The sequence below is a fragment of the Columba livia genome, chromosome 3 (assembly GCF_036013475.1).
Source record: "Columba livia isolate bColLiv1 breed racing homer chromosome 3, bColLiv1.pat.W.v2, whole genome shotgun sequence".
In the NCBI taxonomy this organism is placed as follows: Eukaryota; Metazoa; Chordata; class Aves; order Columbiformes; family Columbidae; genus Columba; species Columba livia.
In genome coordinates, this window is record NC_088604.1 from 121,266,663 (window position 1) to 121,283,701 (window position 17,039).

General features: G+C 55.6%; 1 protein-coding gene across 1 annotated transcript; it reads left to right on the plus strand.

Annotated features, from left to right (window-relative positions):
* The first annotated feature begins 5,344 nt into the window (after nucleotides 1-5,344).
* Nucleotides 5,345-14,146, plus strand: NKX2-2 (NK2 homeobox 2). Its single transcript, XM_065060015.1, has 3 exons — nucleotides 5,345-5,595; nucleotides 12,123-12,912; nucleotides 13,157-14,146. Exons 2-3 carry the CDS (start codon nucleotides 12,654-12,656, stop codon nucleotides 13,714-13,716), a joined length of 819 nt encoding a protein of 272 aa, XP_064916087.1. The 5' UTR covers nucleotides 5,345-5,595; nucleotides 12,123-12,653; the 3' UTR covers nucleotides 13,717-14,146.
* Nucleotides 14,147-17,039: the final 2,893 nt, after the last annotated feature.

Below are 17,039 nucleotides of genomic sequence, written 5' to 3' on the forward strand. Positions count from 1 at the left end.
GAGTCATTATCTAACATAACTAGTTTAAAAAAGGAGGAGAAAAAAACACTAAAATGGGCTCTTTGTCCTTCCCATCTTGCTTCAGAGAAAAGGAGGATCACACCACAACTCATCACCTGCCTGAGACTTGCGGCTTGGCCTGTGTCCTCCTGGCCTTGGAGTCACAGCGACTCAAGACTTGCGGGGAAAAACACATGCAAATCAGTAAAGGTGTCTCTACAGCAAGGTAAATCGGAGTTACACCAGCAAGAAGCACTAATCGATTTGTTTTGTAATTATCACTGTGGCAAACCTATTGAATGGTAGCTACAGCAATGCTCTTAGTTTCCATGTGTGTATAAACAACAACCACACAGGAGCTTGACCCTGAGCCTCTAGAGGGTGCGGCACAAGCTCCCCACTCGCAACTCCAGCAGCTCAATGTCTGCAGTTCCCCCCAAAACGTGACCCCAAGGAGCAGCCAGCAGCCTCCTCAGCATAGCGAGCAAGGGAAACACGTATGTCCCATCAACCAGGCTTTAGCAGGAAAATTGCTCAGTGCGAGCTGGCAGAACACAGGAGCTCCTCAGGAAAACATGTATCCACAAAGACCAAGAACAGCAAACACTGCCCCACACACAGCCCCCACCACCCAGCCACCCTGGCTACTGGGACATCCTCAGGGAAGGGAGCAGCGAATCTCCGGGGTTACACATTAGCCAGAGCCGCCGCACCAATGTCCCCAGGAATAGGAACAGCTACCAGACAGAAGGAAAGAGCCACCGCTCACACTGTTAATGTGTAACACTCACGCCACCCTTACCTTGCCTTCTGCTTGCCTGCTTTTGGGTGTCAGCATCTGCCAGAAACCCCAGGGACAGCGTTTGCTCTCAGGAAAGGTCCTGGGGGTGCTCTTCCCAAGATGATCCTGACTGTGCAAACTCCTGCAGTGGCTGTCACAGATTTTGGAGCCTCCTCTCTCCCTCTTCCCCCCGTTTGCAGCTCCTTCTGTTCCCCAGCCCTCCCCACAGCAGCTTTTCTAGTGCTGGTTTCAAGGTGCAGAGCTGAAGGAACAGGGTTTGTCCATCTTCCCCCTCGGGGCAGACCCCACAAGAGCCACACTGTTCCACCAGGGACGGAGCTCAACTTTTCTTATCACCAGGTTTTTACCCTGTTTCCATGGAAATAAATGAAACCAAGCAGTATGCCCCCTCCCAGCCCAACTTCGAACAACACCTGCAGTATTCGCTGTCACTGTGCATGTGTCACGTTTTTCCCAGGGATGTCCTTGAAGCACATGGTGCTGGTGACCAGCTCCGGCAGGGCTTGCACCAGTGCACACCAGTTTGCCCAGCTCTGGATGTGCCCAGAAAGGTCGGCAAGTGGTGCCTCCACCGTTCCTGTCCTTTTGTGTAGAGAAGGCCAGGTAACGCCATTAGTGATGGGCAAGTTCAGCTGAAAAGTGATGAAAACAAATAAAAAATGAGCTAGGCAGGACTTTATTTCAGCTCCCATACTTCAAGGGTAGCCCCGTAGCCAACGAGTCCCATCTCCAGCAGCCTATTTGGGATTATATTAGGTCAAATGCTCCCTGGGAAGCCACCAAAAGGAGCGCTGCCACCCCCATCTTGCCAGCCGCTCTCGCAATCCCTCCTTCAATGCCAACCAGCACCGCAACCCGTGTCAGCCGCGTCCCCACCAGCATCGTCCCTGATCCGCGCTGACAGTGACGCCGCAGCCGCGCTCCCACCACCTCCGCCACGATGGACGGGTGATTGATGGGGCGCCCGCGATACGCCAGGAGACGCACCTTATCTCTGGAGTCCCGGTTGGTTCCCATGTGGCTCGCGGGGTTTACGGCATCAATGTCACTTTCTTTCCCTTGGATTTCACTTTTTTTAATTTAAAACCTGCTCGGGTTCTTTCACCCCTATTCGCACACCTCAGTGAACCTATTCTGGGCAAGACCCACCTTCCCCAAGTGTCCATGGGAAGCAGGTGAGTTTGAACAGATGGGTACGTATTTTTCATGGCAGGTCTGCTGAGAGCTGAATCTATCTAAAGCATCTTCCATAGGAATTCTTAGTCAAATGTTGTGATGGCAGATGTCATACAAAAACCTGGCTGCATGTAGAAAGAACAAGATTATCTATGGAGAAAGTGGATGGACAGACAGGCTTTGTTAAGAGGGGAGAAGAAAATGAGTCTGACTTGGAACGTTATGGGTATCACTGAGAGATCCCTCCCTCTCCCCCTTTTTGGGCTGACGTGAACATGGGTCTTCACTTGAAAACACTGGAAAGCTCCCCCCTGCATGTGCCATGAATAGTACTGGTTTTGGCAGGCAGGTGGGACCACCAGGACAAGCCCAAAGCATCCCGAGGGAGTCCCCAGAGCTTGTGCAAAACCATCGAGGTTCCAGGGCCCCCCTGCTCCTCACCATCTCCCATGGCCAAGGGCTGGTGTCTGCCCACAGACGTCACAGCCTGAGGCTGCGTGTCCCCATCACTCCCCCAGCTCCCACCAACACTTGCTCCTGCTCCTCCCCATTGCAACCCCCCAGGAACAGCCACTTCCAAAGCAGACCTGACTGAAAGGGGCAATCCACATCTACCTCTCCGTAGGCTTCATCTTTGCCCTCCCTCTTGCAGGCAGCGATGAGCAGGAGGGCGAGCAGAGCCCTGTCCCAGGGAGCTGCCAGCTTGTGCTGTGTGCTCAGCCCCGCGGGGACAGCCCGGCCATCTGTCACCCCCAGGTGTGTACACTCTGCTGGCCGAGATAGTCTTCTCCTGGCTCCTCAAACACACCGGTCGCCCGACTCAGTGTGCGTGGGGGTTGTTAGAGCAGCGTGTGGGTGCGCTCCTCCGTCCCATCTCCACAATCTCCGTCTCCAGCACCTTCAGATTCTCTGGGGATTGTGGTTGAAGGCTTCAGTAGTGAAGAGGTGGTGCTTTTTATTCTTTATAAATGAACAGGCTGGAACAAGGTACAACTCATTCCAGATTTCACAGAAACTCTTCCCGCTCTTCACCAAAACCTGACATCTCCCAGCATGTGGTGCCAAAGGAGCATCTTCCCCCAGCTCTCCTCTCCACAGGAGAAGGTCCTTCTGGCCATACTGAATTCCTTCACATTTGTGAAAAGCAGTGGGCATGTCTGTAGAAAAAGTGGAAATATATCCCTTCAGCCAGGGAAATCTCAGGTTTATTTCACTCTACCTGGTCACTCAAGAGCACCCCAAGCCCAGGCATCAAACCTTAGCATTTCCCTTTGATTTGCAAGAACAGATTTGTTCCAGGATTTAGGAACCTCTTGGGAATGTTTGACTCACATCTGTCCCAGGCCACACAGCCAGCCCAGGTCCTGGATCTGGTCTTACCTGGCACAGACACCCACACGGTCTGGGACCACAGCCCAAAGCTCAGCTCCTGACAAGGGTAGATACCTGGAAATAACCACCCTGTAACAAGGTGGAGCCCATCCAAGCCTCTCCAAGCTGGGCTCCAGACTGGCCACCTGGCACAGCCGCCTCCCTGAGAAACCGCGCAGGCTATTTTAGGAGTTGTAGGGTTTTCCACTCTTGCCTCTTCCAGATGGGCAGTGCACTGGGTGCTGGGAGGGAGGGTGCTGGGAATGGGTGCGGGAGAACATCTGCTGTCTCACAGAGAGAGCTGCTGGAGGAGAGAAGATGGGGAGAGCACGAGACTACGGGTGGGTGGATGAGCAGCATCTTCTCACCGGCTCAACATTCTTCATTCTCTCCCTGGAGCTGGGAGGGACCCAGTAGCTCTCTCCAACGCATCCTTACGGTTTGACAGTCAAGCCCTCTTCAACAAACCATTACAATTATTGCAGGCTGATCAAGGAAGAGAGAACAAGCCTACACAGAGAAAGTATCCTGGCCTCTTCTACATTTTTCCTAAGGCAGCGTTTCCTGATGATCCTACAAACAAATCAATATCTAAAAAGCCTCCTCCACCTGTGAAACATACCCTCAGATAAAAACCTCCCAGCCTGTTTCTGCTCAGCAATAAATACTTAATTTCCACAACTGCACCTGCCACACAGGTTTGATATGGACACCCACATCACCTGCTTTACTGTCCTTCCTGGGGCCTGGCAGTCTGGCTTGCAGCGGTTCTGTAGGGCAGCTGGACACGCACCTCAGGTGCCCAAAAGCACCCAAAAGGGGGTGTAAAAACATGTCCCAGACATTCAGATTTAATTTCTTGTTAGGAAAGTCGAAGACTTCACAGGTATGTAAATAAAGAGCTAACTATTTATGTTTGTATTTTTATGTAGGCAGTGGGATTTTTTTTCCCCTAATCTCACTCCCTCATTCAGCAACCTGGGCACTTTTTTATCCAAACAAAACGAGCTTGGCAAAGTTATTAATTGCTAAGAACAAGATCTTTATTGATTGGTATGAGGATCAATCACTTTATCAGCAGGCAGCTCTGTTAGAGCTGCCTGTGAGCAGGGTAGTTAGCTAAGAGATATCTGTCCTGGGCCCTGGGGACTTTCACAGAGGAGTCCAAGGTCTCTCCAGTGCTTTTAAAAATATGGCAGGTTGTGGGGAGAATTCAGATGGGGTGAGATGGAGAAGGATCCCTGTGACCTTCCCTCTGGCCCCAGCAGTCACCAGTGATGCCCCTTCAAGAGGACTTTGCAGTGGCTGTGCTGGTGGCGGTGGCAGGGGGGTGCTTACTTGAGCCTTTGGAAGGGAGATGGACCCCCAGGTTTGGCTGCCCAAGAAGCCTTTCTGGCCAGCTGTACCTTCTTCGTGTTTCTGTCTGTATTCGCAGGGCTCGCACCTTTGGCAGGACCCTCTTGCAACCAGGTACCACTTCTCATCCTCAGCTTCAGGAAAGTCGGACAGCGCCACTCTCCCCCCACCGCAACTCCATCACCTTTTCTTTGCCCCCACTTAGGAAAAAAGAAAAAGGGGCATGGGAGGAGGGGGCTGCAGCTGGAACCATCTCTGGCAACCCAGCTCTAATCTCTCGCAAACCCCCGCTATCAAAGCTTGGATCAGCATATCTAATGTAAACGAGCTTTCACACATAAATAACGTGCCACATCTGGCTATTTGGTTTTTATAGCGTCTTAGCTACCGAGCGATTTATAGAGGGCGAGCTTGTTAAAGAGCAGCCCGGCTCGGCCGGGGGAAGTTGCGGCTGCCCGGGGCGCAGCGGGGTGGGAGGTGTGAAGAAGCGAGGTGGGAGCGCCGGGCGAGGGGGGGATTTGGGCAGAGCCGGGGGGGGCCGGAGTCCCCGCGCCGGCAGAAAGCGGCTTCTCCGCATCTTTGGGGAAGGGGGGCCGGGGGAGGGCTCTGCCCCCCGGGGGAAGAGGGGCCGGCTCAGCGGCAGGGCCGGGGCAGGCTTAAAAGAGCCATCCAGGAACCGACGTGTTTGCGCTTATAACCAATTTATTACCGCTGAACATATGGCCAGTATTTCGCCTGGCGTCAGCCGCCGGGGAGGAAAGCAAACAGCCCGCGCGATGTAAAGCCGGAGGAAGGAGCGGCCGCCCCTGCACACGGCGGAGACAATGCGAGAGGCGCGGAGCCGCCGCCGCGCTCAACCACCGCCCGCATAGAGCCCCCCCGGCCCGCAGGTGAGCCCCGTCGCGCCGGGCAGGGGGCGGCGCCGGGCCGCAGCGATCCGCGCCGCTGACAGCGGGGAAACTGGGGGAAAAGACCCCGCGGGAAGCCGGGAGCAGCAGGTGGGAAAGGGCTTGTGTGGGGCGACGCGGGGAGAAGTTGATGCTGAGCGGCCTCCCGAGGAGCCGGTAAGGCGGTCACGTCCCCTTGCCCCGACGGCGGGGCTCCGCCGGCCCGCCCCCGGCCCCGGATGAGCGCCCGGCCGCCCCCCGTGCGCGCTGGGGCCGGGGAAAGCGCGGTCACACCGGGGCGCTCCGCCCGCCGGGCCCGGGGAGGGGGGGAGCCGAGGGCGCTGCCCCCCCGCCCCATGGCCCGGCGGCGGGACACTTCTCGGCTGCGACGGCAGAGTCCGCCAGAGGACCGAGAATGTCCCCGGCCCCCGCCTCCGGCTAGGCCCGCCGCGCCGCTCCCCCCTCCTTCACTCCATCCCTTCGTCTCTCCGGCATTGCCCACGCCGCGCGGGTGCGCCCCGACTCGGGCCCGAGTGCGTGGGTCGGGTCCCCTCGGGTAGACCCTTCCCCATCCTTCTCCCGAAAAGAGACTGACCCCCCCCACCCCGCCCTGCGCAAGGTGTGCGGGCACCAGAGTCTTCGTCGGAGGCTTAACGTGGAACCCCCGGCACCCCCAGTCGCGACAGACATCCACAAGCTACCTGCGAACACCCGCTAAGCCCTCCGCGTTGTGCGTGCGGGTGTGAGAAGTAAATTCAGATAAGAAAGTGCTCTCAGCCGTAAATCCCCTGCATTCCAATCGCCCCCGGCGAAACGGGTCGGGTTTTTCCTTCCCGAGGAGAAACATTTCGGACAAAGCTTAATCTCATTGGGACACGTTTAATCATTAGAGAGACGGGGACGAATAGAGCCGGGGGGCTGCCTGGACGGAGAGAAACATTTGCCCGGCAAATAGAACAGTTTATAATAGACTGGAAAGGGAAGAGAGGCCCCAGGCTGGGCTTATAGTTTTGGCCAAGGGGGGGGAGCGGAATTAAATAAGACAAATAACTGGATCGAGCAGCTGCGGGGTGCGGGGGGCTCCCGGCTTTGTGCTCGCACGCATGGCCTTAACAAACTGCCTCCGCCACTATTGGCAATATTTTCAAAGATCTCATTAAAGTGCATTTATCAAAGCCCTAACATGTGCCCTCCGGCTCTGACATAACCCCGTTAGCCTCCAGGGAGAAGAGGGAAAAATCCCAATTTCTATTACAATTCGCCACCTCGGGAGGTTGGTTGGAGGGCAGGCTAGATCTAGATCTACAAATTTATAAGTAATATCGGTGAATTGGAAGGATTTCTCCGTCTTTGAAGCTTCGGGGGGAAGGAGATAGAGTAAGCGTGAGAATAGGAAAGCTCATTTAGATTCCTATGTCCTGGAGAAGATTTAATTGTCTCTGGGAGAAAGGCAGGCCGGCGCCCGGATTTTGGGGGGTGGCAGGGGCTTTCTCCTCAGCCTCCATAGGGAAGGCTGGTGCCGAATCCTCTCTCTGCGCGGGGGAATCTTCCCCCTTTCTCCTCCCCATTTTTTTTTCCCCCCAAAATCCATCCCTAACTCCTTTGTCAATGCCATTTTTCCAGCCGTGAGCAGAGCCGGGAATTTCACCCCACAGAAACTCCGAGCCCCGCACGTTACTATTAAGTTATTGAAAGCGACGGAGGATTCAGAGGACTCCGGTTTCCCCCGATTTCAGGAAACAGGATTATTTTTACACTCCTTACCCCCCGGCAGGGATGCCGGCGTGCCGGCTACTCCGGTGCGTGGGGTCCCCGTCCGTTTCCCATGGCCTGGCGTGGGTGCGACCCGCCGAGCCGGAGCCGCCGCCGAGCCGGCAGTATCTCCGCGGAGCTGCCGCTTCATCCCTGCGAAATGTCGCTTAAACCGGCAGTGCGGGCTCTCGAAGGATGTAGCGATAGTTTTGTTTTGGATTTATTGTTTGTCGGGTTTTTTTTATCCCAAACAAAAGATGTCTTCGGTAATGACGCGGCTCTCCTTTCCCCGCCACACTTTAAAACAAAGAGGGTGCTGCTTACAGGTGAAGCTTCTAATAACAATTATCAGGAGTGACACAGGGTGCACTTCCCTTTCCCTATTTATTTCAAGTGTAGCTCATTCTACGAGATAAAATAAACCTGTCCCCCTAACAAAGGCTTTGTGTGGGCTTCGCTAATCCGTACCAAGCGGCAAGGTGCAGCCCTTTCTGTTTGTTTATTTGTGGTCTGGAGAGAGGGAAAACAATAGCTCGCACCTACGCTCTAATCAAACAATAAACTAATCCACTTGACGCTTGTTATCGGAGATGGGATGCGGGATGGGTTAGAGGTCAGAGCGAGCGAACCGCACTGGGAGGGGTAACGGAAAACTCCCACCAAACACCCTTTTATTCATTTATATAAATATTATATATTATCATACAGTATATATGTGTATGGTATCGCTCGACGGAGAAGTCGGGGGCGTCGGTGGCTTAAAACAGAGGGAGAGACCCGGCGCTTTGTGGGGAGCGGGAACCTTCGGGCCGCCGGCGAAAGGAGACGCGATGAAGCAAACGAGGGCACCTCGCCGCTTAAAAACGCAACCCACGGGCCGTCCGTGGCGTGACCAACACCCACACCCCTGACCCCCGGCCCCTCTGCTCTCTTTGCATATACGGGGCAGTGAGGCCACGCGTGACCGATCCCCGCACACGCCGCAGCCGCGGAGAACGGCTCAAATGGACTCTTAGCCCCCTTCGAGAGCCTCATCTTCCTTTAAAAAAAAAAAAAACAAAAACAAGTTTAACGCCGCTAAAATCAACACCCTCCTCCCGTGGGGTGAGGGGTGCTCCCCACGCAGCTCGAGGCGGGGGGGAACAAACAGAGGACAATAAGAGGAGGCGAATGGCGGGTGTTTGAGCTACCTGTGAAAGCAAACAGGTAAACACTCCCCGCTAGCTGAGCCACTTGTCCTGAAGTGCAGCCACTCCGCTTGTGTACACGCATCGCGCCGCCGGCCTCCTCCGGGCTTCTGCAAACAACCCGGCCAGGCTGAGCCTCCCGGGAGCGGACTGAGACCCCGGCGGGCCCCCCGCGCCGCGCCACCCTCTCGGCCCAGCGCTGGAGCTGACCCCCCCACCCGAGCGGTCCCTCGCGTGGGCAGGGCCAGGCCGCCGCGTGCGGGAAGCGCGGCCGGTGGGCTCCCAGCGGGGTGCGGGAGGGGGACAGAGCGGGGAAAGTCTCGCAGGGCGGCGGGAGCGTCCCCCGGTTCTCTGCCGTCGGGTTTTCTCCCCACGCAGAGCGGCGCTGGGCCGCGTCCTGGCCCCGCGACCCCTCCTGACGTCAAAGGGCCCGAACGGCTCTTACGTCACCCCCGCCAGTGATGTCACCTCTCGCTTGGTGCGGAGGGATTGCGGCCTCGGCCCGCAGCGTTGCCCACGAGTGGGACCCCCCGCTGCCGGGCCCGGGCCTCTGTGTGCCTCCAAGGGACCATTGTTTCCCGTGGGTTAACGGGCTCTCTCCTGGGAAAACCTTTGCCTCTCAGATACAGGGCCGGGGGCCGGGCGGAGCCCCTCGGAGCGGTGTGCGGGGCGGGGGTGTGCCGGCCCGCAGCCCCCCAAGGGGGTCGTGTTCTCCCGTGGGAAACCCCCGCTCTCTCCGCCCTCGGGCCCCACGTCTTGAGGAGGTTTGCAGGAACCTCTGCCCGTGTTGTGGCATTTCCGCGTCTGTTTGGGTTTGGGTGGGGGTTTTATTATTATCAATGATTACGATTATTTAAAGCCCGGCTCTTCACGCCGGCCCGAGGAGCGGAGCTGCCCAAACGAAGCGCGCCGCCGGCCCCGCCGCCCCGGAGATGCTCTGCATGTCCGTCCCCGGCTTGGCTTCTGCCAGGGTTGTGTCATTCGGGACGTTGTGTCGCCGTCCTGCCGCTATCGCGATTGTCATAGTTATTGCGGCTGTTTTTTCCCCTGTTTTTGCGCGGCGGGAAGGAATTAAAACCCCGTCCAGCCCCATCCCAGCGAAACGCCGCCTCATCCCCCGCTCCGGGCAGGTCGAGCCGGGGGGAATAAATCAATCGATAAAGCCGAGATTTGCTGGAAATTAAAGCTCTATGTCTGGTGCGTGCCCCAAGCCCCTCCCCCAGGGAAAAGGGAAGCGGAGCGGGGGGAGCGCCCGCCCGAAGGGGTTCCCTCGATATCGAGGAAGGACTCCGAAATGGATGAAGAGATAGCCATTGAGTGCGGTTGAATACCATGACAACTAGGAACAACCTCAGATTTATTCCCAACAGTTAGGACACATTGAAAGAGGGCGTCAATCACGTATTATTTCGCCACTGAAATAAATGCAAAAACTGCACCGAGACAAAGGGTTCCAACAGAAGCCGGACATTTGTCTACATTGCGGACATTGTTTCCAGCTTAGCCATAGGGTTGTATTTGTGTTTGCGCGGGTCCGACCACCCAGGATGTGCTCAGGGGCTCGCTTAAAAAAAAAAAAGAGGGGGGGGGAAGGCAAAAAAAAAATCCCTGGGCATTGTCAGCCACATCACATACTTTATGGGAGGCAGACTGGGGGCTGGGGGAGGAAAGATGGGGGGAGCGGGGAGAGAGAGGAGGGGAAGGTGCGAATACATTGATCAGCAAACAGGAGGATGTCTGAGGGACCGTCTTGCTGCTCTTCCCACAACCAGCAGCCCTGTTCCCGCTCCTTCCTCCTGGAGAAGAAACTCGGTCAACTTTTAGTTCCCAGAAACAAAGGTGGTGGTGAGAAGCCCCTTTTCAAAATGTAGCCCCCCCGGCCCACACACCACCCGCATCTCCGCGCATAAGCCCGTCTCGGGCCGGGGTCCGGCTGCGCGGCTGCTCAGGGTTGGGAAGGGGCTTTGGGGAAAGGAAAAAAGGAAAGAAGGAAAAAAAAGGAAAGGGAAAGGGAAAAAAAAAAAAAAGGAAAGGGAAAGAAGGGAAAGGGAAAGAAAGGAAAGGGAAAGAAAGGAAAAGAAAAAGAAAAGTAAGGGAAAGGAAAGGAAAGGAAAGGAAAGGAAAGGAAAGGAAAGGAAAGGAAAGGAAAGGAAAGGAAAGGAAAGGGAAAAGAAAGAAACAAAAAAAAAGAAAAGGAAAGAAAAGAAAAGAAAAGAAAAGAGAAGAGAAGAAAAGAAAGGAAAAGAAAAGAAAAAAGAAAAGAAAAAAAGAAAAGAAAAGAAAGAAAAGAAAAGAAAAGAAAAGAAAAGAAAAGAAAAGAAAAGAAAAGAAAAGAAAAGAAAGAAAAGGAAGGAAAGAAAAGGAAGGAAAAGAAGAAAAAAAGAAAAGAAAAGGAAAAGGAAAGGGAAAGGTCCGAGCTGTGCGCAGGGCCGAGGGTCCTCGGCGGGTGCAGGAAAATGAAGGAAAGAAGAAAATTAAAATTAAAATTAAAGTTGGTGGCAGACAGATAGAGAAGGAAGAAATGGGGAAGGAGGGCGGTGTCCAGCCCCTGGGAGCGGGAGCCTCCGCGGCCGCGCAGCCCTGCTCCGCTCCGCAGGGACCCGGGCATGCTGCGGGGCTCCGGTGTCGTCTGACACCGTGTGACACCTGGAGATCCGGCCTTCCAAAACGTCCGTTTGGAAAGCAACTCCTTCTTTAGCCCATTCCTCAGCCCATCCCTCCCCAGGTCTTGAAAATAAAATAATATAAAATAAAAAAAAAAAAAAAAGTCATATTTGAAAGTCCACTGGGCTCCAGCCCATTAAATTAACCAAACAGGCTGAGTTTTATTCTCTTGGAAGAAGAAGGCAAAATCAATGAGACCTCTTCAAATAAAGCGTGTGTGTGTGTCCCCCAATAATCACGTCCCGGATCTCCCCGGGTCGTGCCTGACGATCGCGTTTTGCCAGTTCGGTTAATTTCGGAGCAAACTAGAATCAATTACTTGCTGTTTAATTTCCAGCGTTCATCCCTAAGCCTCAACCAAAATATTGACCTAGGCGGTTTAGATAAGTTGGTCTCTTGCCATCTGAGCCGCCTCTCGTTTCGGTCCCGCGCGGGGCTTGGAGCGCGTCCCCGCGCAACACCACGGCCCCCGGCTTTGCGTGGGCGCGCAGGCTGCGCGGGAGGGGTGGGACACGGCGCACGCAGCCTGTCTCGCTCCTTAGCGCTCCCCTCTCCATCATTAGTGTTTTTTCCTCCCTGCTTTTCAAGGCAGTCGGTGGAAAACACACTTTGGAGTGTGCGGAAATATCGGGCTGGTGCGAGGCTCTTTGTATGTAAATACCGTGTTTAAAAAAAAAAAGGAAAATCACACCCTCCCTCTCTCGCTGACACACACACACACGCACCCGCGGAAGGGCCCTCCCCACGCCGGTAATTAACTGACACGTTATACCACTCATCACCAATGGTGGAAGCTCGGAGCTCGCCCAAAACCCGCAATTTCACATCTGCAAACACTGTCTTCATCCACTTGACTTCCAAGACCCGCCCACACGTGGCCAACCTTTCCCGGGTTTCATGTCTTTTTTTTCTCCCTCCTCTCGGCAGGTTCATGTGTGAGGACCAGCCTTATATGGACTGTTCGCTCCAGCAATGGCTCGTTTTTTTCAAGCAGCAGGAGCGGGTTCGGGGTGTTTAAGCAAGAACCAGAAGTGATTTTTTTCTTTTTCTCTTTTTTTTTCTTTTTCTTTTTTTTTTCTTTTTTTTTTTTTTTTTTTTTTTTTTTTTTTTTTTTGGCGTGTTTTCCCCCTTTTCCCTGGAGTTACAAACTATTTCCGAAGCCAGCTGCTTCTCCCGCTCTCGGAATTTCCCCCGTGGCAGAGCAAGCCCGTAGAAACCAGCACCGCAGAGATCCGCCGCTGCGGCCCGGGGCCCCGTTTCTTCTTTCGCACAAAAACCCTTCGATTATTTTTCTATAAATCCAGATTATTCTGTTTTTTCCCTCCTCCACGCGTGCCGCCGCCCCGCAGCCTCCTCCCCCGCTGCCGCGCGTGTGCTGCCGTCGCCGCTCACGCCGTGACACGGCGGATAGGAGAAAGCTGCTGCTCCAACTTTTCCTGCCTAAAATTTGGCCGGAACATGTCCCTGACCAACACAAAGACGGGCTTCTCGGTGAAGGACATTTTGGACCTCCCCGACACCAACGATGAGGACGGCTCCGCCGCGGAGGGCGGCGAGGAGGAGAGCGAGGCGCCGGAGCCGCCCAAGAAAGCGGGAGTTTTGGGACAAACCCCCTTGGACACTGTTCAGACGCTGCCTTTGAAGAACCCTTTCTATGATAATAGCGATAATCCCTACACGCGCTGGCTGGCGAGCGCCGAGGGCATCCAGTACTCCCGTGAGTACCGCGCCGCGCCGCGGGGACCGGGACGGGGCAGCGCCCGCGGGGGCGGCGGGGCTGGGGGGGGAGGATGCTACCGCTCGCCACGTCTGGCTGAGCCCCGATCGGTGTCTCCATCCGCGCCCCCTCGGCGGGGCAGAGCCCGCAGCCGGGCGGCGGGAAAGATGCGGGCGGGATGCGGGGGCGCGCATCGAGGACCCCCCCCGCCGCTAACGGGACTCTCCCCGCCGGTTCTCCGCAGTGCACGGGCTGACGGGGGGCGGCGGCGGCCAGGACCCCTCCGCCAAGTCCCCGGAGCCATCGGCCGACGAGTCGCCCGACAACGAGAAGGAGGCGGCGGGCGGCGGAGACGCGGGGAAGAAGAGGAAGAGGAGGGTGCTCTTCTCCAAGGCGCAGACCTACGAGCTGGAGCGGCGGTTCCGGCAGCAGCGGTACCTGTCGGCGCCAGAGCGGGAGCACCTGGCCAGCCTGATCCGCCTCACCCCCACCCAGGTGAAGATCTGGTTCCAGAACCATCGCTACAAGATGAAGAGGGCCCGGGCCGAGAAAGGTATGGAAGTGACTCCTCTTCCCTCCCCGCGGCGGGTGGCCGTGCCGGTCTTAGTCAGGGACGGCAAGCCCTGCCACACGCTCAAAGCTCAGGACTTGGCAGCCGCGACTTTCCAGACCGGAATCCCCTTCTCCGCCTATAGCGCCCAGTCTCTACAGCATATGCAATACAACGCCCAGTACAGCGCTACCAGCAACCCCCAGTACCCCACAGCACACCATTTGGTACAAGCGCAGCAATGGACTTGGTGAAGCCTGGAGGGGGGCGCGCACACACACACACACACACACACACACACAACCACGACAACAAACCAACAAACAGGAGGAAAAACAAAAATGAGAGAGAGAGAGAAAGAGACAGAGACAGACTGAGACTCCAAAAATAAAATCAAAACTGCGGGGGAAGGAATGGAGAGGGGAACGCTATTATTATTATTATTATTGCTATTATTATTATTATTATGTTTTTTTCGCTCTCCCGTTTCTTTTCTCCTCCATTTTTTGGGGGGCTCGGTTTCATTGCGGGGGGAGGCGGGGGGGAAGGGAGGGGAGGTGTTTTTGTGCGTCATTGTTTACAGAAATTTTTGCGCCATTCAGAGTGGTCCTGTCTACCTACAACTAAAATAAAAGGGGGGGAGAGATCGTCAGAATTAAAAGAATAAAGAATGAACCCCCCCCCGCCCTGCTCCTGTGGTTTTGTGGGGATCGTGCGGCCGCCGTCACGCCGTGCGGGACCCCCGACACGGACATCTCGATTGCTTCCCCTTCCCGGGAAATTTTCGGCTGCCTGTAACCCCGACAACTATTATCGGGCTCATTTTTATATCTCGTTGTGATTATCGCTGCCGTCAGTAGCAGCCAGGGCTTGCAGTTTGTTTTGTCTTATTATTTGGGGTTTGAGCACAACTATTCCCGAGTAACCCCGAGCAGAGGAAAAAGAAACGCAGATTAAACCCTCTCTGCTCGCTGCCGCAGGAAAGAGGGTTCATTGTGTACAAGCCCAGGATTTCGATATTTTAATAAGAATTTTAATTAAAAAAACCCCACTCTCTGTTTCGAAAAACAAAACGAAAAAGAAGAAGGAAGCGGTTACAAAGACGAACCGTTTTTGTTTGACTCCTCGGTGCGGCCGGTGCCCGCGGCCGCCTCCCCGCATCCCCCGGCGGCGTTTGGGCCGCGCTCAGCCCGGCGTGGGGAGACACGGCCGAGCGGGGCCCCGCGGTCCCCCCGCCCGCCGACCCCCGTCCTCGCAACTTCTGTTTTTCGGGGGAAAGCGGCTTTTTTTCGGGGCAGTCGGGTTCAGCCCGGCTCCTCTGCAACACCCGGAGCTGGCGAAAAACGAGGAGGGGAGAGAATTATTTTACATCGCTGATTGTCCTCTTACACACCCTAGTGCCCCCCCACCCCTTGCTGCTGAGGGCTGACGGCTGCGGAGTTTTGGGTACCGGCATCCTTTCAATGCCCCCCTCCCCGGGCTGGGGACCGTTTGTACGGGGAGGACCGCGGAAACTTCGGGTTCAGCCTTCGGGGATGCGCCGGCTGCTCGGGCAGTTCGGGGGAAAGGGTGAGCACCTGGGCTGCCCCCCCAAAAAAAAGCGTGGGGGATAAGGGAGAAGAGAGAAGCGGTGCGGAGCTGAGGCAGGCTCAGCCGGGGGAGCGGCCGGGGTCGGGCGGGCGCGTTCCCGGCTCCTAGCGGGTTTGGGCAGAGCCGGGGCAGCTGCGCGCTCCTTCGCCCCCCCCGCCATTGTAGCGTGGTAAAGGTGCTTTAAAAAGAAAACAAAAATCCCCTCTTTGTGCTTTCTTCCTGCCGGGTGAGCCCTTATCCAAACCACCCGAGGCCGGGAAGCTGCGCGGCGGCGACGGCGCCGTAACCTGCCCCGCACCGGCGGAGCGGCCGCGGGGATTCCGCGGGATGGAGCCGCCTTTCCTCCGGCGGGCTCCGGACCCGACCCTCAGCTCCGAAGCACCCGGACATGTGCAGGTTTTTCCCTCTCAGCACCTCCAGCCCCAGCGTGAGCCCAGGAGCGAGAGAGGAGGGGAAGGAAAAATGTCACTTTTTTTTTCCCCCCAAGGCTCTAAGTCTATAAAACCAGTTGTGTGGCCCTAACCTCCGTGGCCTTATATCTCCCATGCTGCCGGGCCAGCTCCGGGCAGTCTATCTTTGCACAATATACAGTAGACTTCACAAAACAGCACAATGGGGGAGGCAGGGAGGTGAGCATGTTAGAGGCGTGCATATTAAAGAGACGGAGGCAAAGGCAGCCAGGGCCCGGCCGGGCCGGGGAGAAGGGAGAAAAAAAAGGAAAGACAGTTTGGGGAGATGGGCCCCCTCCCTGTGCCTTCCCTCCCTTCTTCTGTCCTCCCCCCACTCCTTTAGGGCCATTCAATTCATTTATGGGAGGCAGTCCATCTCGGAGTCAGGGAGCAGTGTCCTTTGCGTTTTGTTAGGGCTGTCACTCGTGCTCATTGTTAAGCATGTTCTACATGTTGTATCCCATATGGCCAGCTGGGCCGGGGGACCCCTCACAAAACCCAAATTGTGCCCAGCTTTCAAAACCAGCATTGTTGTCTGTGAAAGGAAGACGAATTAAAAATTCGTGCTATATCTATTCTGGAAAGAAAAAAAAAAAAAAAGAGGGGGGAACAAGGAAAAAGAATCCCTCTCTCTTTCTCTCCCTCTCTCCTCTCTCTCCCTCTCTCTTTGAAGACTAACAGAGGCCCTCCTCTTCACCCAGATCCCGCTGACAAGTTTCTCTCTCATTTCACAGGAAATTAGACACTCCCCCCGCACCCCAAAGACCCGAGCGCATCTCCCCCGTACAGCACAAGGCGATGCCCGCTCCCGCACCTCCAGCCCGGCAGCCGAGCTGCGCTGCCCGCACTGCGCGGAGGCTGCGCGGAGGCTGCGGCCGGCAGCAGAACAAGGCTGCATTCAGAGCCGGTAATGTTATGCGGCAGCTTCCCTGCGCGGCCCGGCCGTACCGCGCGGCGGGCTGGCACGTCCCGCTTCTCCCCCGGAGAAACGGCTCTTTCTTGTCCTAGCTCCTCGTTGTGAAAGGCAGGCCGTCGGGGGCTGGGAGACGGGCAGAGACAGGGAGGCCAAAATAAAAGAAAATGAAATGAAAAAAAAAATAAAATAAAAAGTATATATAAAGGAAAGAAAATATAAAGAAAAAAAAAAGAAAAAGAAAAAAAGAAAAAGAAAAGGAAAAAGAAAAAGAAAAAGAAAAAGAGAAAAAAAGAAAAAGGAAAATAAGAAGATAATATTTTCAAAGAAAAAAAAAGTCATTATTAAAAAAGATTAAAAACAACAACACGAAAAAACAATGGGAAGGAAGCCCCCCAGCCCAACCATCCTTGCCGTTCCCAGTGCCTCAGGCAGAGGCGGGGGATACGCAGCGCTGCGCGGGGACGGTGGAGCGCTCAGGATTTGAGCCGCAGCCGGAGCGGGCCCGCAGGGCGGAGAAAGGGCTTCTACCTGGGGGGGTCCGGCACCTCCGTGCAGCGCTCCACCTGTGCCTGCGGTTTTGGAAGCAGCCCCGGTTCGTCGGGCTGGGGTCCGCACCGTGCGC